Here is a 22,611-nt window from a genome sequence, read left to right on the forward strand (position 1 = left end):
CAGGTTCCCAGGACTCAGCACGACCATCCACCCCAGCTACCCCTCCCCCCTCACCTCAGCAACACCTCTGTCCATCCTGGAGAGAGATGTTAATAAGATCTTCAGGAGACAGAACCCCCTGCAGAGCAGCTGGACCGGACTCTGTCTCCCCCTCCACCCTGAAGCACTGCGCCGATCAGCTGTCTCCAGTGTTTACAGACATGTTTAACACCTTGCTGGAAACATGCCACGTGCCATCCTGCTTCAAGGCCTCCACCATTGTCCCTGTCCCTAAAAAGACCAAGGACCACAGGACTCAATGATTACAGACCCATTGCCTTGACCTCTGTGGTGATGAAGTCCTTTGAGCGCCTGGTACTGTCACACCTGAAACACATCACGGACCCTCTCCTGGACCCCCAGCAGTTCGCTTATAGAGCCAACAGGTCTGTAGACGACGCTGTCAACCTGGCCCTCCACTTCATCTTCGAGCATATGGACTCAGCAGGAAGCTACGCTAGGATCCTGTTTGTGGATTTCAGCTCTGCTTTTTATACAATAATTCTGGCTCTGCTTCAGGACAAGCTCCTCAAGCTGAACATGCCTGACTCCACCCGCAGGTGGATCACAGACTTCCTGTCTGACAGGAAGCAGCAGGTGAAGCTGGGAAAGCATATTTCTGACAGCAGAACCATCAGCACTGGCTCCCCTCAAGACTGTGTTCTTTCTTTTCCCTGTACACAAACAGATGCACCTCAAGTCATCAGTCCGTCAAGCTCCTCAAGTTCGTGGACGACACCACCCTCATTGGACTAATCTCTGGTGGGGATGAGTCTGCCTACAGGTGGGAGGTTAACAATCTGGTGACCTGGTGCAGTGAGAAAAACAGTGGAGAAGAAGACAGTGGAGATGGTAGTGGATTTCAGAAGGATCGCTGCCGCCCCCAACCCCATCACCCTCTGTGACTCCCCAGATTTCACTGTGGAGTCTTACCGCCTCCTGGGTACCATCATCACCCAGGACCTCAAGAAAGCCCAGCAGAGGATGTACTTCCTGCAGCAGCTTAAGAAATTCAACCTGCCAAAGACAATGATGGTGCACTTCTACACTGCCATCATTGAGTCCATCCCCACCTCCTCCATCACAGTGTGGTAAGCTGCAGCCTCGGCGAGGGACAAGAACAGGCTGCAGCGTATCATCCACGCTGCAGAGAGGGTGAATGGCTGCCACCTGCCATCTCTTCATGACCTATACACCTCCAGGGCCCTGACGCATGCAGGTAAAATTGTGGCTGACCCCTCACAGCCCGGACATGGACTTTTTGAGACCCTCCCCTCTGGCAAGAGGCTGTGGTCCATCAGGACCAAAACCTCAAGACTCAAGAACAGTTTCTTCCCCTCTGCTGTCACCATCATGAACAATACTCCGGCCCTCCCCCACCGCCCACGTGACACAGGCTCTAATCCAGCCCCAGAATCTGAAAACATTGCAATAATGTTATGCTAAATCATTTTTTATGTGTTACATTAACGCACACTTGATTGGATTTCTTTACATGTACACTGTAGGTCAATTTGATTATTTAAACTTGAGATATTTGCACTGTAACTATACTTCCGAAAAACTGTACAATCCCTCCATTGCACCTTGTGTATATACTTTGTGTCCTTTATATTCTATTTTGTCATTTTATATATTTAAATTGCTTCTATATTGTTATCTTATGTTCTATTCTATTTAAATTCACTATTTTATTCTTTCTTTATGTTAATTGTTTTGCACCAAAACACCAAGTCACATTCCTTGTATATGTAAATGTACTTGGCAAAAAAAAAAAAAAAAAAAGATTCTGATTCTGATTCTGAAAACATAATGTGCCTTTTGCTGCTGGCTGGTAGCTGCAGTTGTCCTGTGGGCGGGCTGGATGACCCTTAGAACATGCACTAAAATCCTGCCATGGATCAGTCTGTTCCAGTGGATTTCTCTGCTCCAGAGGATAGGACTTGCATAAACTATAACTACTGTCGGACAAAACAAGTTAGAAAGGGAGGACAAAGTTTCCCTTCAAGGACCCTCAGGACATTTATGGTTGGCCTACTGAGCATCCGTAGAATTAAAACTAAACGGTGTTTTGTTCTCATGGAGCAAAGAACTGGAATAACCTCCCAGATGATGTCAGACTACCCCTTTGCATGTCTTATCTGCACTTTTTTATTTTAATTTTTTTAAATAATAATTTTTATTATTACATTTTTTAAAATCATTTAGTGATCAATTTTACCTTAAATCTTATCTCTTTACTCTTACTGTAAATCTGTATCCTGTATTGTGTTTTATATTTATTGCTCTGTAGAAGAACTTTCAATTGCCCTGTTTGTATGAAATGTGCTTTACAAATAAAGCTGCTTAACAGCGCCTTGCCTGTCTTAAGTGTTTAATGTTAACATAATTGTTTGTGAAAGTGACAGCATGTTTATTTGTATTACAAATGTTTAAATGCTGCACTCTATTCTAATCACCACTGGTAGGCAGCTCCTGTTTACTTTGTTGACAGTGCCACCTAGTGGCTAACTTCCTGCTGTCAATGTACAAAATATGTTGGTTCCCAATGTCCTTTATTGGGCACTCCCCTCACCTCCCTCCCAGTATGGAAATATAACCATATATCCAACCCATGTATATGCGCCCTGTGTGCTGATACAGGGGTGGATATGACTGGTTGTGTCTTAAATTTTCAGTAAATCTTTTTCTGCTCCACACCAAGGCTATGTAAATGATCTTTGTACTGTGTTGTGTTGACAGTTGAAATGTGTAAGTTGACCCTGATGAAGTCCATTAGCTGAAAGTTGTTTGTCTAACAATGATCAGCACACTATGAGTGTTGCTGGAGTTTTCCTCTTTGGATCTCTCTCTCCATAAACCTTGGAATCAGTTGTGCATGAAATCCCTACTCTGCTTCTATTGTGGTTATGTGAAATTTCTCAACAGGAAATTTATTTCCTCTCTGTTTCTGCTTTAATGTACATACTTCGTTATAACAGCAGAGGGACTGTCAGTCTGTATAATCTCGTCTAACTATAATCAGTCATTGTGTTGAGCGGAGACTTACCCGGTGAGCTGATGGAAGCTGCTCTGCTAAAGGAGCTGTTCAGGACCAGGTGAGCAGATGATGAGTTGACGTAGGGGGTGGAGTTTTGGAACTTATAGTGACCTACAACGCAGGGCTATCCTGCACTTGATCCACTGATCTGGTTCAGGATTTAATGTATGTTGTAGCAACAGTGAAAAGCTAATTCCTGTTTTGCTGATGCTATTTTGGTAAATGTTTGCAACAGTGCAGTATTGCCATCTATTGACAGTACAGAAACTCACTGCACTCACTGGCTTAAAAAACAAATGAATTTTATGTTATGAAAGCTTGTCATGAAAAGCAGGCAATACATGGCAATGTAGCTGAAATGACCAATCAACATATTATGATACATCAGCAAAAAAAAAGAAAAGAAAAGAAAAAACAATCACAAGCACACCTAAAAATGAGACACAGTACCATGGACAAGACCAGCAAACTGTGATTGATGACATTTTATTTTGAAAAGAAATTAGTCAACCTTCTTGCAGTACATACATAAAAGCATTGCTATCAAACCCCATTCAGCATGTCACAGTGAGGAAGACATACAATACACAACGTTAGTGTCTGTTTGGATTGAAATGAGACATAAACCAACATGTGTATTTGTCTACCATGGAGATCTGTAAGGAATTGTTAATTATAAAAAAACAGCAGCATACATTACACTTAATGTCCACTGAATGATGTAGCAGGCATAAGAATAAACAGCTGGACAGAAAATGATTGCCATGCTACTGGTTGTGAAAGCCCAGAACCTTAAGAGAATGACAAAAACAACCAGAAAAGAATGCAGGACTTTCACAAGAAGATGGAAACATTTTGTCCACAGTGACATTTGCTTGCTTGTGCAAAATGTTTCAAGAGCCCATTTTGATGTAGCTATGTACAATGTGCATGAACAGTTGGAAATCAACACAAAACAAATTAAACCCTGAGTTTTGCTTTGTGAACCAACTGTATGGAGCCCAGTCATGGAGCTCAGGTATGATCTAATACACACTTCCATTGCTGTTGTGATGTCAGGGCCTGGTAGAACTGCTGACCCTGCTCTTTTTATATTTACTATTTTTGTACTCCCCCTGTAATTGATCATTTGCTTAACCCCTACCCCCAAACCGATTGTCCAGTCATTGCTGAGCACAGTTACGAAGATTAGTAACCTAGTGTCTTTTCCAGGGTATGGGTGGCTGTTTGTGCAAATAATGTTGTAGAGCTTCTGTGTTCAGACAACAATCATATGCATATTAGTAGAGTTTGGTCATGTCAACGTGCTGTTTTATTTTTGAATTGTGTTAATGTGTTTTTCTGGAAGTGGTCAAAGCGGGACCCTGAATTAAGGCACTATTACATATTCATAAGGAGGGTTGCACCAATAATGTCAGGGAGCCCGTTGTGCATAAATTACTGAAACACTTGTTACCGGCATGTTCCTACACCACAAAGAGAATAATTTTTATGAAAGCAAACTGTGTAAATATAATGGATGTAGCCACCCATGGTTTGTAGACTACCATTTAAAGACTTGAGTTTGGCATGTTGGCAGCACCACTTTTTTGAGCCAGAGGGGACCATATATGGATGAGAGGTTGTGTTTCAACACACCTTGTAGTAAAAAAGCAAAAAAAACTATACCTAATTTGTTAACGCATCATTGTTTGTCGTGTCAGCATGAACAGACTCTATGTGTTACTGCTCTTTTAAATGTGAATAACAGATGTTATTTGAACAATTTATTTTAGTTTAACGTGTGTACCTACAGCAGTTGTATGTTGGGCTCCAAGAACTGCCAAAATGAGGCTGACCAACACTTAATAGTGTGGTTGAATCTCGCCTGTGTAGTAAATAAAAGAGGTTACAACTGCTTTGTTAGATAGCATACGTTGAGAACGAGGCCGCACAAAACCAGTTGCGTTCTCATTATACGCTGATGGACAGCATCAGGTTTAAACACAATATAAGGAGCGTGAGGACACCTATAGGGCAGGCAGAAGAGGTGCTGGATGGGTCCAACAAACCCCGGGCCTTCATGTGGGAGTCTGGTGTTTACTTCCTGTTTAAATGTGCTTAGTTTTGTTTTTTCCTACATCTTACCATGTGCCTCCTTCCCCTAATCCTAACTATCTCTGCCAGCATGTACCTTTGTTGACGTCTCTGCGTGGGTTGCCAGGTACTGTTACTGACTACACAAAACCACAATCATCCCACCATGTGTGTTTGTTGACATCACATTTGGGTGATCTCGGAACATAAAGACAAAATGCAGAGGGATACCTAACTCGTAATATGTAGATGCAGAAATCCACTGCAAAGCGGCAACATGTAATGACTTGGGATGGTCATTTCTTAGCTGTAGACATGTTGCTAGCATATTATCATCTAACTACATTATTTTAAAAGGTTTAAAGGTTATATCAGAAAAAAAGCCCTGTTGAGGATTGAAACATCCATTGCATGGAAGATGTAAGTTGCCCCACATTAAGTTTACCTGAGACAGTTTTGCCTAACTCAAAGTTTAGTCCTCATTCTCCAAAACATTTTATCATAAAAATGAAACATTTAGCCTAAAAATACACAACACATACTAAGAAGCTTGCATTGCATTTATACTGGAAATCAGAAATTTCAAGATTGTCATTTATGTTCATGAATGGTGTTATGTTACAAAGAGGCAGTCTTTCTTATAATACTGCACTTTTATGTAAGACTAACAAGCTACCTAGGATACAGGATTAGGCCTAAACGTATCTCTATGTCATCATGCATCATTAACTGGTAATAATGCTGATTTAATTTCCCTGAGACCTATTAAGTAGCAAAGGTCCAGTGTGTGGGATTTTTGATGTTATAAGAATCCTAACTATTTTTTTACTTCATTGTATAATCACCTGAAAATAAGAATTTGTGCGTTTTCGTCCCTTTGAATGAGCTGTTTGCATCTATACATGGAGCAGGTCCTCTGCCATGTTGTTTCTGCAGTAGCCCAAGACGGACAAACTTAATTGTGGCTCTAGATAGGGCCATTTACATAGGCGCTGGCTAGGGGTTTCGAATTGTCCATCTGCACTCGCTTACTGAAGTGATGCTGGGCACTGTCAAATCAAAATTACACACAACAAATCTGCTGTTTGCCTTTTGTGTAACCAGCATCAGACTGTTGTAAAATAACCAAAGACTCCACTGTGCTTGTGTGCACATCAAATGCATCTAACGGCTGCAGATCATCTTCTTTTAAACAAGACAGGCCAAAATGTTGCCCAGAGCTCTACATTTACATTACAGGTAGATGTTCCAAAGTTAAGTTTTGAAAGAATATTTGTGCTATGTGCCAGACAACAATGACCCTGTTTAGCCCTGGTATTAGCATGAGTTTCGGTCAACCAAACACAAGTGGACAGCTGAGACATATCGACGATCACCTGTTCCTTTCAAGCGTCTCCAGCTGAACACTTGTGTTCAGATTCTCTTACTGATCCATGGACAGTAATTACGTCCATACTTTTGCTAGCTGCTCTTTAGCATGCTTACTTCTCCTGTTTGCAGTTGTGTCAGTACAGCTGAAAATATGGCTGCCAGCAGAAATCACCATGGCCCTGTCCATAGGTGAAAACGAGGGACGGTCACGCAACACCTTTTCTTCCTCAATGTAAAATGGGTAAGCTAAGCTGTCACCAAAACAACCACCACCTCTTGTACTGATGATGTAGTCCTCGTCAGAGGCCTTAGCGTTTATGCTACAAAACATATGTGGTCAAATGTGTCTCAGATCACCTCAGCGAGTGGTTCGAATGATCAGATTGGAAATATGGGGCGCCGATTGTAAAGTTGTCTGAAAGAAACAGCAATGTTTCTCCACATTTAGCTCTAAAACATAATTTGAAAGAGGTGTGAATTTTTCAAAGTCACTTTTTAATCACATTTAGAGCAATATTTGCGAACGTTGTCCGATTTATTCTTTCATGAAAAAAATTTGTTCAAGATAATGTCACTGTTTTGTTATAATAATGGAAATGTTGTATGTTAAATATAAATGTTAAATCTAAATGTTATATGTTAAATGTAAATGTATTTAGCGCTATCCAGTTGTGATTGATGCCAGGTCTACACAGGGTGAATGCACTGCGTCTTAGGGCAACTCCCTGCAAGGTTCCCAAACTGTCAGTACATCATGACACGGAGAGCTCTGTGATTTAATAGTGTGAAAGTAGTAGTAGTGTAATAAGCCATGACTGTAGCAGCTTTTAATGTACCAATCTATAATAATGTGTTCTTTATGATCCCACCCCATATCCAAGGGTGCCACAGCTGTGCCAAGGGAGCCTGGCCACACAACTACCAAAGGTGTGTTTGGCATGCGCTCAAAACACTTGAGAGAAAGTGGGGGTAAAATTGTCTCCTGGATGTAGCTAATAAAATCTGCCAGTGGCAGCTGCTATTCAAGCAAAATAACCACTTGCCAACTGAAAGGGAGAGGCTGCTTTTGTCGTCTTCTGTCAGAAGCCAAAGATCCATTATTAATCTAAATTACAACAAACTTTAGGTGGTATGTCACCTAATACGTGTTGTATGTTACCACTCAATACGTTTCCATGCACAGTTAAATGAAGCAACGGTTGTAGCTCGATTAGGCCATTTAATTGTACTGCTGTCTTTGTCCCTGTATACAAGTACTGGGGGAGAATCAAGTCATTGACAGAGATATGTCCGACTCCTCCACGGTAGGTGGCAATATGCCCCCTCTCAGCTGTGGCTATTAGACTTTCTCCTGGTTGACCTTTGACGTCACATACCAAACAAGTTAGCATTTATTGGTCATTGTTATTTGGTACCTTTGTCTTGTTTTGTTTTATTCCTTTCCTCTTCTTCTTTTGTTTTCCCAGTTTTCTTCTACAAATTTATGCTGTTCGACTTCCAGGTGAAAGCCTAATGCGGGGACTATGGAGCCTTTGCAGAATGCCTAGACCAGTTCAGGTCCCGTTGAGGCATATACATGAAAGAGTAGCTCGATTCCCATCTGCAATATTTAGGTTTGTTAGACCAACTTCAAGAAATTCAGCTTAGTACAATCTAGCTGGACTGACATGTTAACATGTATTATAAAAGTCCAGTTTTGGTTGGATAATTTCACTTTTGTAGCATCATGTAAACCTTACTGACTGTTATTGTGAAATGCAGCACAAGAATGATAAGTTTGATAAGCAAGTGGGGTAAGGTTTATGAAATGGTCAATGACATATGTAACAGACATTAGAATTTACTGTTTTTTTTAAATATTTTTTAAAAAAATTGCCCTGGATATGAATGTATCTTTGTAAAATCAAATTATTACATGTGCTGTTGTACCAGCACACCTGAACCAGCCACTCACAAGGAGCTCTGTAGTACCTTCTTATATGATAATATTGTTTATGATATTCACAGAATTCAGAAAAAAAAGTATTAGAGAAAATTGCTGCATTTTATGAAACTACACTGGCAAAAAAACGCTTGGATGGTGAGCACAATATCACTGTCAGTGGGTGACCAATGTGGCCGATAATGTGGTGGTGTAGGTGAGGAGGTGTTTGGCCTGGACCTAGCAGTGGGTAAGTGAGGCAATAAGCACAGTTAACAGAATGGAGGTGCCTCTGTATGGATGCAGGGCTGTGGAGCTACTGTTTGCATTGAGCAGGAAGAAAGGACTGCTTGAGTTGAAGTTGGAGTTGGAGTTTGTGTTGTAGTAGTCTAAATCAGGCTCGGATTTGAGGGACAGTGTACCTTCGCATCCACGTTCAATTTGCCCGCTGCGAAACAAGGCGTCACTGAGGAGATCGGGCAGGCGACCGTTGAGGTCCACTGACGCCAAACAGCCCTGGAAGCCCTCCCTGGAAGCCACAAGTTTAGGCAGGTTGCCATACATGCCTGGACCCAGTCCTGCGATGAACAAATCACCTGGGGTGGAATACACAGAGAGACACTGTAGGACAAGTACAATATAATCTTATCATATATATATATATATATATATATATATATATATATATATATATATACATATACACATACACACACACACACATATATATATATATATATATATATATATATATATATATATATATATATATATATATAATAAATTCTGTTTTTAAAATCCATTTCTTTATTTCTTTAAACTATATTCTTAGGTATTCTATCAAGTAGTAAATATACAATGATGCAAACCACACCCCCAGGAAACATTTTTTTTGTAGTGGCATGGTTTTACTTTTCAGCATTCCGGACCCCTTGAAAACCTATATAAGTAGAACCTGAAGGTCACTGACAGAGCGGCACCATGTGACGGGTTATGATGAGAATGTGTTGATATTACTTGTTACTTTTATTTGGAGAGCAATCCTCCACAATATTACTGCCTATGTAGAGAAATACTTTACTGAATACACTATTTTTGCATTATTTTCACCAGAAGAACTGTAGAGGTCCAAATCAGCATTATAAAATGGAAGAGGGTCATGATGTCAATAGTGGTGAGACTGTCCTATGTACATAGCTCAACATTCTGGTTTTACTCTGCGAATCAGTCTGGACTCTCTGCCACCCCAAACATTTTCCAGAAATTACAATCCAGTCCTAGCCAATCAGGGATCTGCACCATAGTTGACAATGTAAGCAGCCAATCAGCAACAAATTGCAGTTAATTACATGACATGCAGGTAACTAACTCTACCATCTGAGTAAACACAGCAATAAGTGAAGTTCAATCAGTTAGTCAATAACAAAAACTGAACATGTCACAACCAGCCCTAGCTGACTCCTGCGCGTCTGTGTGAGTGTGATTTTTGTGGTTTATTTTTTTCCAGTCACTTTGAGTGTGTTGTGTGTTTGATGGGTGCCTGTTGTATTTTGGTTTTGTCTCTCCTTTGTTCTCCCCAAGCCCTTGTCTGCACTCCTTCACTCTGCACACCTGGTGGCACTCATTGATCATCACACCTGACTGCAATCAAGCCTGTAACAACAAAAGGGCCCGCTCTACAATCATTCCCTGCTGGATTGTTGCTTAACACAGTTTGTTGCAAGTCCAGCCCTGTTTCTTACCATTAACAGTTTTTGCCTGCTTGCCTGTTTGTGTTTTTTGCTAAGATCTCTTTGTGATCTCTGCCAGGATTTCAAGCCAGTCATCCTGCCCACACCTCCAGCCGAAGACACCACAAGAACACCTCTCACCTTCAGCCAGTCATCCAGTCCATCACTCTCCTGCATATTCCACTATCATAATAAATAACTCTATTTTGTCCGTCTGCTTTTGGGTCCCCAGTCCCCAGCGTGACAAAACAAGACCAAGAGGATGCACTTGCAGAGATTCTTAGAGGAAAATACTTTTTGCCATTTTTCTGAGTGCATTCGATAAAAGCTTGATTTTCTAACTGGCTCTGTTGATGATGAAGATGTTCCCTGGTACATATCCATTGTTTATTGTTGTTTACCCACTGATTGGCTAGCATAGGTTTGGTCTGACGGGGGACCTCCTATGACAAACAGAGCTCCTTTCTCCTTCTCTTACTCTCTTCATTTGCAAACACCCATGTCCTACTACTACATGACACTAACATGGCTTCTTCTCCGGCAGGTTTGTGCAACCTTGTCCCGTAGACATCTCGGAGCATGGCTGCACCTGGATCTTGGTCATGGTTATGTTAATCAAGCCCCCAGGAAGTGCGCCTCCCTCTGAAGCAAAATTTACATAGTGGCCGAAAGTGGAATTACAGCGTCACGTGACGCACACTGGCCAAGAAAGACTTTTCACTATTTGCTTAACATTGGGAAAGCGATGTTCTTAAATCACAGGATAATTTTTTTTGAGACATGTTGACTGTTCAGAACGCATTTTTAAATAGCCATTATTAAAAACATTAAGTCCTAAAGACATAAAATGCGGCATTTTCCAAATCTAGAGGTATATCTCCAGACATAAAATGAACGTGCAAAGGACCCGTGGGACTCCACCCCTGAAACAACACAGGCTTCCTGCCAGCTGTAGTTTTTTAATCATAATTCCTCATTTTTACCATTTGACAACACATCCATATGCTCTTGGCTGTAAAGCCTGTAATAAGGACATCTTACCATGTCTGTATCAGATACAGTATATACAGTCTACGGTCTGTATTCAAACAACCGCTTATCAGGAAGCAGCGCGGCGGACTAGTGACAGTTATTAAATGGTACTGAACTTAGTATTTACTTAAAGTTGAGCTGTGTAATAATACACGGGGCAATGTTACAAGGCACCACCTTTTAGTACTTTTTTTTAATTCTGTTAATTTGATTTCTCCGGTCGTGATTACAATATGATTCCCTGATAAGTTGTATGTATGTGTGTGTGTGTGTGTGTGCGTGCGTGTGTATATATATAGAGAGATAGATATACCATTATCTGATTATCATGTAAATATTAAAACCGATAGCACCGCTATCGTTGTACTGCTGAATAGCTGCTGTTGCTAATAAGGTAAGCTACTATGAGACGAATGCTCGTGAGCACTGTTCATCTCGAACACTCGGGTCATCTGTATGAGCGAACCAGTGAGTCGGAGTCAGTGCTCGGGTACAGTTGGTCGCACTTGGTCGCGTTTGGCTGTCATTAATTACTTCTACACATGCTCTATGGGCCAGTACATCCAGGTATTTTGCACTTTTCTAAACCCAGAAAAATAATTTTCTCTGCTTCATGCGCCACTGAGCAGCTCTCATAGGAATGAACAAGGCCCCGCCCGCACGGCTGTATCCAGATTTCATAATACATCCATGGTGTTAATACTGTGTTACTGTTTGTGGCTACGCCTGTGTTGTGGGTCCGCCTGTATCGTGAGTCTTGGTTGCACTGATGCTGTAATCCTACTCAACTTCAGCTTCTACTTCCATTATTATCAGTCATGCCTTCACTATTAATATACACACAGGACTGTTATTGCTACTTACATGAGCTACAATATTTGCATGTAACATTACATGCTATCAAAAATTACATTTATTATTTTTGTCTATTATGATTGTTATATGTTATGTTATTGTTACCATTACTGTTGCTGTGCATCTCTCCCCCTTTCTCCCTCCCTCTTTTTCTCTTCTCTCTCTCTCTTTCTCTCTATGTATAATTTTGTCATCAACTGTAATAAAATTGTTTTCTACAACATCTATTGCATGTCAGTCCATCCTGGAGGAGGGATACCTCCTTAGTCGCTCTTCCTGAGGTTTGTACCATTTTTTCCCCGTTACAGGGTTTTTTGGGAGGAGTTTTCCCTCAGTTGATGTGAGGGTCTAAGGACAGAGGGATGTTGTATACTGAAAAACCCTCTGAGGCAAATTGTGATTTGCAATAATGGGCTTTATGAATAAAATTGTCTTGACTAGATTTAATGGAGGAGCAGATACAAGAGGCTTCAAAGCTGGAGATTACAACCATGCAGATCGTTGGTCACGGTGCTTCAGACAGACAGCAAGGACACTGCCAGCTGGTATTCAGCAGTCTAGAGGTGGCTGACTGCTGAAAGAGAACTGTTGAAATATACTGCAACGCCAGTGTATCGCAAAAACCTCATGGGGAACATGTCACGTACAAATGGTAAATATAAATAAACATCTTTTAGATCGTATAGATCGATAGTATAAGCTTGTGCTAACATAAGGATTGGCTAAGGTAGTTTGTCTGTCAAAGCAAGAACTCCCGCCCACTGAAAGTTTTTGTTGTGGCAGAGAGTCCAGACTGATAAAGAGAGACCATGTTGAGCTCATACCATCAGGATGGTCTCGCCAGGCTTGATAATCAAAGCACAAAGCTCAAGTTTATTGCATTTCATTATCAATCCAGTGGAAGGAGATATTATAGCACATAAAGGCTCTCATTCAGTGCTCAGATGTGGTTCATTCATGCATCCACATGTGGTAACCACTTGATATTAAAATAGCCCTCTAATACTAACCAATACAGTGTAATGATATGATAATAAATACACCAGTTTTAAATAATCAAAAACCTTGCACACAAGGATGGATAGCAGACAAAGATCGCAATCTGATCATTAGATAGATAGATATCATATGAAACATTCAAGATTTTTTTTAATTTTACACTGACATTATCTTGAACATATTCTTTCACAAAATAATAAATCTGACAAAGTTTGCAAATATTGCTCTAAATCTGATTAAAATATCACATAAAAATTCACACCTCTTTTTAATCATGTTTCAGAGCTAAATGTGGAAAAATGTTGCTGTTTCTCTTGTACCTAATCACAATAAGCAGGTGCACACGATCCACTAAATGGCTTTCTTCCCACTGCCGCTGAAGAGCAAGACGACCTTTCTGTCAGTTGGTATGTGTGTGTGTGTGTGTGTGTGTGTGTGTGTGTGTGTGTGTGTGTGTGCGTGTGTGTTGTCTTGTCTGTACAACATCACAGACAGGCAGGAGAACTGGTAAACAGTAGACAGCAGCAGAAGCAGAGGTCTTTGAAAACTTTTTCAGTGGTTTCTTCTTGTTATTTATCTCTTATTAAGTCCCCCTTTCAAAAATGGTCCACACCATCCTCGTCTTATCTGCTACTCTGGTGCTGTTGTAGCTGACCAGGAACCTATGGAGCGCCGATTGTAAAGTTGTGCACTCTGAAGCATCAGTGAGCCATGTGCTCTTTCCATTCACAAATCCATATCTTTCGGCAGATAAAGTGAGCTGCGCATCAAGATTTTTATGAAGTAAATCATATTGTTCCCCTCCTCGCCGTGTTATACTCCATATATGTGCAGATTGTTCTGTTGTGCTCTTGACTCCAGATCTTCGCATTTGGCCAACAGTCTTGCTTCTCTGTGGAGTAAAAAGCTGGTGGTTCTATCAAGTTGAAGTCTTTTATCTTCCATGTCACTCAAGTCGGATTTCCACCACTTGCATGTGTGTTGCGTTATGGCTCCGCTGTGGTTTTGCTCCGTGCTCCGTCATCCGTCAATTCCCACCGGTTGCGTATTGAGTGTGACGGATCAGCTGGAGTGGCGAGACTGAGGAGTTCCCTTGGTAATTACAGAATCACGCATATTATATCAGTACAGAAGAAAAAGTAATAACTCCATTCACTCCATGGATGTAATATAGTGAAGTTGATTCACTCCCATAACTCCCAATAAGTTGTTCCACGCCATTTCCTTTCTATGGTTGTCCTTATAAAAGGATGTGTGGTGTCAAAAATAATTTTGTGATTTTTCACCTCCATAATCAGCTTCTCCTCAATGACCTCTGAAAACCTCTGACCTGATGAATACAGGCCTGGTTCCGCTTATTGTGACGTTTTGTTGATGTAGTTAAGTGAAATACGATCAGACGTAAACATGGAGTGTTTCTGAAAATTAACTGGATGTTTTAATGTTGTGTCGCTGTCTGATTTCCTGTCTGCTCTGTTTTAAATTCGGCTGAATTTATGTGGAGTGCTCCGGTGTCCAGCAAAAATAGGAGGCTTGCGTATCTGATCTGCAAGCCCCCAGACTGCCAGAGCTGAGATGGAGTCGATCCATAATGCAGTGGAGCCAGTGGAAGTTAACACATAGACTAGAGTGTAATCTATTTGCTCCGTCTGCCGTGATGGAGCGGAGCCAGACCGCACACGGATCTGGTGGAAATTAGGGGTCACTCTCTGCTCGACCACTTTTGTTTTGTGCTCCAACACATCAGTGAAGGAAGCTTTAACTCAAGATAGAGTAGCTTTCGTGTCTTTGGAAGCCTCTGTGTATCCATAGGTTCTGTAGCTGTCAGCACTGCTTTCTGTGCATGTGTCACCCATGCGTGGCAAGGGATCCTCTTGGTCTCGTTTCTCATTTTTTTTGTTCACATTGTCTTTCTTTTCTGTATCTTTCTTCAGCACAGACATTTTCTTGTTTTCAGCAGTGTGCATTGATTATTTCGGGTTTTATACCTTTTTGGCTGTTTATTTTTGGAAAGAGTTCTCCTTGCAGCTAGAGAATCAAGGTGCTGCTCCATTTACAACGTCACGGGAAGTCCTCATCATAGGGGTAATTTTGATGAAAGTAATGCAAAATTGGTGTAACACATTGCTCTACACAGAAAGTAATATTGTAATGTAACTTATTACCTTCAAATAAAGGTAACTACTATTATGTAATGTATTATGTTGTAAAAGCAACTTGACCAGCACTAACTATTTAAGTTAAGCTACAGTAAAGGAAAGCTGAGGTCGTTGGCTCTGGGAGTCCGAGTTCATATATGAGTAAATGAATTCTAAAGAACCTCAGGGCTCTGCACACACTTCTTTTCTAGTAGGCAGAAGCACTATACTAAAATTACAGCTGCAAGCAGCGATGAACGGGCCCTCGCACCCCCATGCAAGTTGAGGCTACTGGCAGGACTCTGAGGGCAGCAATCATCCATTTCAGTGAACGACTGAAAAAGCATACAGAGAGTTTAGACCCTTGAGGGAGATATTTCACACGGTGAATACTTCCTGTGGACACACAAAATCTACGCCATCTTGGTCTACATCATTTGTAGACCAAACGTTTTCATGAAAATCAAAAGATAGTTGTGGTACGAGGCGTACTTCCTCTTGCCAGTAAGTGGCCCAGTGAGTATCATAGTTTAATGACTTATTGATGTGATAAAGGCTGCAGCCTGACCACAACTGTGAAATCTGGGGCCAATTGGTCGATGCAAAGTGAAGTTACAACAACTTCCTCTTTGGTGGCCACCACTGGGTCTCCATGGCAACAGCGTTCATGGAAAGCCTATACTTCAGAGAGAGGCATCATTAAGGTCTTAAAGGTTTTGTCACCAGATTTGAAGTCAGTCGTATACAATCTGTAGGAGCATTCCATCAAAGAAGAAAGCATGTAATTTCAATGACATTTCATGTTGCCAGTAGGGAGCGCTAAAAGTTATGGTAACGGTTGTCATGTACATGTGTTCAGGGCAAGACAGTCATCAAACATGTGAAGTTTGGTGAATATTGGACCATGTCCCTCAGAGTTATAAATTACTTCCTGGTTAATGGTGAAACATGGAAATGTTTGGGCCAGTAACAACCACACAATGTGACGAAAACTCACAAATGTAATAACTTTTGATGTCCCAGGCCTTCTGAGAGGATTTTTAAATTTTGAAGTCAATCGGATGAAATCTGTAGGAGAAGATCGAAAAATTGCAAGCCGTGAAAATGGCCAAAAATACGCCAAAATTGCACATTCAATTCAAATTGGGCGACTTCCTGTTGGGTTTAGGGTATGGGTCCAAGAGGCTTTTTTGTAGGTCTTGGGCTGTTACACATGCTTCGCAAGTTTTGTGAAATGTACCACAGGGGCTGCTTTGTTGAAATCTGTAGGGGGCACTACAAAGCCATTTTGGCACATCAGTGCAAAAAAAAAAATCATATCATATCAAATATCACTTCTGATGTGTGTGCTAAGTTTGGTGAGTTTTGGTGCATGCTTTGCCCTTCACAAAGTGCTTCCAGTTTTATGGCGATTAATGCGTAACTTTGGCAATCTCGTTTGATGAAAACTCAAAAGTTTAATTTCTGTGCATTAGTATTGTGCATACAGTATTCTAATTGAATATTAGGTTAATTGAGTTAACCTGCTACAGGGGAAAAATCAAAGAGTAAAAAAAGTAACTTCCTGCTACCAATAGGTGGCACTATGACTAAGATTCAAAATTGCGCTGCAGATGTCTTCAGGTGTGGACTCTAATCAAACCTGTGAAATTTTGTAAAGATCTGACCATCTGGGGTGATGTTACAACAGTTTTTGATGTCATGTTGAAACATCGAAAATGTCCACCTCACTGGGGGAACGCCTATCAATGAAAACTCATAATATTCATTTTCAAGCACCATCAACATCTTAAGGATTTAAGTTACATACCACTTCCTGTTTACTTCCTGGTTCATAGCAGAACATGCAAATTAGATGCCTCATACAGATCACACGGTGTGATGAAAACTCATTATTTGAATAACTTTTGTTGTCAAAGGTCTTATGAAGGCAGCTATGACATTTGACGTCAATCTGATGAAAGCTCTAGGACAAGTTTTCAAGATTACGACCCCTGAAAATGGCTAAAAATACACCAAAATTCAGATCAAAATAGCCGACTTCCTGTTGTTTTTTTGTAGGTATTGGGGTGTTGCACAGGCCTCCAAAGTTTCACAGCTCTAGGTAAAACGTGCTGCGGGAGCTGCTTCGTTGAAAATCAGTAGGTGGTGCAACTGATACATTATCTCCCACCCACACACGAGACCATTAAAATATCAAATTTTTCACCAGACCTGATAAGTCTGCAAAGTTTCATGACTTTTTGAATATGTTAAAGCCCTCAAAAAGGCAATTCATTTGAGAGAAAAATAATAATAAGAAGAAAAATTCCTTCAGTTTCAAGAGGGTCCTCGCACCATTCAGTGCTCGGGCCCTGATAAGAATGTCTTCAGTTTTAAGAGGGTCCTCTCACCGTTCGGTGCCGGGGCCCTAATAATAATGTCTTTAGTTTCAAGAGGGTCCTCGCACCGTTCAGTACTCAGGCCCTGATAAGAATTCCTTCAGTTTTAAGAGGGTCCTCGCACCGTTCAGTGCTCGGGCCCTAATAACTGTCATGCATAACTTTTGTGTGTAAAGCGTTACCTTTGTAACATTTTGCTGCTGCTGCTGCTGCTTATCCTCAAGTGTTACCAAATTAATCTCATAAAAAACTTTTTCAGCTGTGGTTAAAGTATAAGGTTATTTATTAATGATATTGATGAATTCAGGTCCAAATCTTGACATTTTTGTGCAGTATTTGAATTCTACATATGGTGATATAAAAATACATAGTGATTGCCCTCTACTGGTCAAAACTCCCTCTACTGGTTTATGTTCACACTTTTTAGTTGACCTTATTGGTTATTTCTCAGTAACAAGGTGAGATTCCATGCTCCACCAGACGCAAAGAATGTGAGCTCTCAATACCATCCCTTGAATTATAGATCATAAAAACAACCTACAAAGTCCAAATATGCTCCCATAGTAAATACTGTTGTGAAACACATAAATTAAGTTAAATGTAAAAAGGACAGGGGTCAAAGAATATATAGGGTCAATGCCATAAAAAAGACACATTTCATGTACGGTGAAAGTCACTGTGTGGTTTTTAGTATTTCACCACATGCTGGACACAGGAATATGTAAACAGGTGTCTTGTTATTTGCATACCTTTCAGGTCCAGGTTCTTGGCCCCGTTGATACTCTGACTAGTGGCTGTAGCGTCTACCTTGAGTGTGTGGGTGTTGCTGTTGTCCCGGGTGATGGCTACATTGTGCCAGTGGTTGTCATTCAGTGCCCTGTCACTTTTGCCCTTGATGAGGTTGGGCCCATTTCCAAGGTCAAAGACATAGTGGATATATCTGCAAGAGAACACAGATATCTTCAGCAGCCTTGTACTAAAATGTGAGTGGAATTTTATTAATAGAATGAGAATCATGTAATCAGTGGTCAAAAGAATTAGTTGTGCAACTCCAGTCAGTTTTTGTGGCTTTGCAGCTTTCTGCCATTCCCTTCAGGTGGAATTTTCTGAAATTCTTTGCCACCCAAAAATATCAATAATATTTCTCAAAACACTCAAAACAAAGCTTTGATGAGGGGTATGCTAAAACTCTTACTTTGTATATTCCCTAGATCATGATATGATATGAGCTTTGTCTTCATGACAGTGCAAAAAGTAGCACAACAATATGATAACTTGGTATGTCCCTAGCTACCTGATTTTCCCATTGTGCCCAGCATTTAGGGCTGTTAATCAAAAAATAATCAAAATCTTGACTTTGGCTTCCCAACTGATTGAACATGATTGACTGCAATATTGACTTTTAAAATGTGTGCTGTGCTAAAAAAAAACAAACTCTGGGGCATATCAAATCAAGTGCTCCCTAAACCACCACCAGCCTCCAATTAAGGAGCTGTCATGCTGCTACGCGTGTACCCTGCAGCAGAGCCTGCGACAAACTTTACTGACTGTTGCAACTGCAGGACGAAAATCATCCCTCATCAACCATTATCATCTGTTGTTTGGAAGTTTTTTTTCAGATTTAGGAAAGAGCAAATCAAATGCGAAAAGTGCATGGTGCTTGTTTCTGTGCCAGAAAGAAACATAACTAACTCGATAAACCTCCGATAGAATTCACCACAATCTGTTGTACGATGCATGGATGAAGTCCAAGAAAAATAACGGCGCTAGTGTAACTGTACTGTTACCATTAATTCCTGTCATGATTCACATCATGGCAGCCCCTCCTTCTCCTCTGTGTGTTGTCTGTTGATCCCTGTCTGTCTCATCCTCATGTTTCTCTCCCCTGTCTGTGTTCTGTGTGTGAGTATGTGGGTGTGGCTTTTCTGTTGTTTTCAGGCAGTGCCAGGTAGAACTCATTCCCACAATCAATCAATCAATCAATCAGATTTATTTATAAAGCACTTTTAAAACAACCAGAGTCGACCAAGGTGCTGTACAAAGACAATAAAAATAAAAATAATAAAAATAATAAAGGACAATAAAATAATAGAACTAAAAACAGCATAAACAATAAAACATAATTAATAAATAGGCTAATGTGAAGCAACAACCCTACGTGATGTTAAAAGCTAAAGAAAACAGATGGGTTTTAAGAAGGGTTTTAAAATCAGACAGTGAGGAGGCCTGTCTAATGTGCAGCGGCAGCTCATTCCAAAGTTTTGGAGCCGCAACAGAAAACGCTCGATCCCTCTGAGCTTCAGCCTTGTCTTGGGCACCCTCAGGAGCAGCTAGTCAGCTGACCTGAGAGACCGGCTGGGTGTATAGGGGTGCAGAAGCTCAGAGAGGTATGGTGGGGCAAGACCATTTAAAGATTTAAAAACAAATAAAAGAATCTTAAAATGAATTCTAAAATGGATGGGCAGCCAGTGAAGTGAAGCTAAAATCGGTGAAATGTGATCAAACTTTCTTGTGCCTGTTAAAAGACGTGCAGCGGCATTCTGCACCAACGAGCAATGGAGGACCCACTAACCCCCAAATACAGAGCACTGCAGTAATCCAGTCTATTAGTTACAAAGGCGTGGATCACTGTTTCAAAGTGCTGTCTGTGAACAAATGGTTTTATTTTAGCCAGCTGCCTTAACTGGAAGAAACTTGATTTCACCACAGCTTTGATCTGGCTGTCAAATTTAAGATCTGCGTCCACTATAATCCCCAGATCATTAACGATGGGTTTGGCGTATTGTGTCAAGGGACCTAGATCAATTGGGGGGGTCACAGAAGTGCCACCAAAGACCAACACTTCAGTTTTTCTCTCATTAAAACTCAGAAAGTTTAGAGCCATCCAGGCCTTGAGGTCATCCAGGCAATTTAAAAGAGGCTGAAGAGAGAATGAATCAGCCTTTCAATCAAGACCTGTCCTATAAAGACTCCATCCACTCATTGCTAGATCGTTCCTTCAACCAGTATAGCTTGGCTTTTCTTGTGTACCTGTGTTGCCTGCCTGCCTGCCTGCCTGTTTCTCCAGCCTGTACTGTGCTCATGCCTGCTACGTTGCCTGCCTGCCTGTGTTCCTGCCATCACCTGTTCCTACCGTGAGTACCTATCACTAGGACACAGTATTTGTTGAGAGCCAACTGCTAAATAAATATATATAATAATAAATATTGACTTTAATCTGTCTCCTGTGGTCTGTGTCGTGCTCAAGCATGGACCCAGCTGACACAGATCCAAGTCTGCAGGTAAAAAGCCTCCGACACACTGTGGCTAATCAAGGGATTATGCTTGGCCAACATGACCAGACCCTCCGTGGGATAATGGATTTATCTGTCGGACCTAACTTTCGGACTCTCTCGTGTAGAGAAGCAGCTGTGGATTCCTCCTCCACCAGCACCAGTCTCCAGCCCCCACCCCCAGTAGTACCAGTGGGCACTTTTCATCCTATTGAGCCTTTTGTCCCAGCATCGGAATGTTATGAGGGTAATTTAGCTAACTGTAGGTCATTTTTGTTTCAATGCTCACTGGTGTTCGAAATGCAACCCTTGACCTACTTTAGTGACAGATCTAAGATAGCCTACATGTTAGGGCTGTTAATGGGGAGAGCTAGGTCTTGGGGGACCACTTTTTGGCATGGCCCACACACTGCTAATGCTACTTTTGAGTTTACCACTGACATGTTTTCTGTTTTTTCGACCACCCCGTTTCAAGCAGTGTAGCTAGCAACCGTCTGCTTAGTCTACGGCAGGGTTCCCTTAGCACTGCTAATTACTCAGTTGAATTCCGTACTTTAGCTGCCAAGCTGGCGTGGGACGACAGGGCTCTGTAAAGTATTTTCATGAAGGGGTTAAACAAATCCATTGAAGACCATCCACTCATCACCAGATCAGTCCGTCAACAAGTATATCCTGGCTTTTCTCATGTAACTGTGTTCACTGCCTTCTTGCCTGCCTGTTGCTCCAGCCTGTGCTCGTGCCTGCTACGTTGCCTGCCTGTGTTCCTGCCTGATCAACTGTTCCTACTGTGAGTACCTCATCACTAGGACATGCTCTTTGTTGAGAGCCGACCACGTGGTGACGCGGGTCCGCAATTCCACTGACACTTCGAACACTTGCCAGTGTTGGATCCTGGGACACCTCATCACCCCTTCCCCCTAGCTCATTCATCACTGTGTCGAAATAAATATTGACTTTAATCTGCCTCCTGTGATCAGTGTCGTGTTCTTGGGTCTGGTCCCTGTTGAAACCGTAACAAATTCCCATCCATGTCCAACATCAACTCAGACATTAACAGAAATGCTACAGTGCTGGATTTAGGTGACAAGGACCCTTACAATGAGTCTTATTTGATGCAAAGATCTGTTAACTAGCTGTTAATATAGCATGATGTGAATGTGAAAGCAGTAGTAGCAATTTTGGGTACACAGTTTCGATACAGTTTTATTTATATTTTGCCCCTAGGAGAGATGCCCTTTAGTAGAAGATAAACCTTATTTAAAGTCTCTATTTTGATGCAGTTACATTAGTGGGAATGCAGCACAACATGGAAGTGAAAGCAATGTTTGCTAAAATGTAATTGTACACTAAAAACATTTTGTCCCCAAAAACAATGAATAATTGTGATAAATAATGATCTCAATATTATATAATACAGCTTTACCACCATGGAGCATGTGGTATGGAATTTTATTCCTATCTTTAATCAAGAGCATGGGTTTTTTAATTTGAGAGAAAGATTTATTAATTTCAGTTTTTGTTTTCTATCCATAAAACCCTGCCCTTGCACTCAGGTATCCCATGCATGCATTTAGATTTGCTGTGCTTCTGTTCAAACTGTGCGTTTTCACTCTCAAGCCCACCAGCCTATAGAATTGTCAGGTTTTACACGTCAATAAAATGATCTCTGCCTCATTGCAAGTGTGTCGCTTTACTTCTTAGAGCGTCCCATGCAGATAGCTACCCTGTACTGTTCATCCACTCCCGCCCTCCAGGGC

At 41.2% G+C, this 22,611-nt stretch overlaps 1 protein-coding gene across 1 annotated transcript in view; it reads right to left on the minus strand.

The window, feature by feature from the left end:
• The window catches only part of LOC121953201 (neurexin-3a), a 169,730-nt gene that overhangs the window by 53,366 nt on the left and 93,753 nt on the right, over positions 1 to 22,611 (minus strand). Inside the window, exons 12-13 of the mRNA XM_088087962.1 lie at positions 18,332 to 18,522; positions 8,870 to 9,043 (exon numbers count right to left, since the gene is read on the minus strand). Coding sequence (XP_087944088.1) covers positions 8,870 to 9,043; positions 18,332 to 18,522 — 365 coding nt within the window. The remainder of the gene's footprint in view (positions 1 to 8,869; positions 9,044 to 18,331; positions 18,523 to 22,611) is intronic.

The sequence above is a fragment of the Plectropomus leopardus genome, chromosome 14 (genome assembly GCF_026936395.1).
Source record: "Plectropomus leopardus strain MGB_pleo_1.0 chromosome 14, ASM2693639v1, whole genome shotgun sequence".
Taxonomy (NCBI): domain Eukaryota; kingdom Metazoa; phylum Chordata; class Actinopteri; order Perciformes; family Serranidae; genus Plectropomus; species Plectropomus leopardus.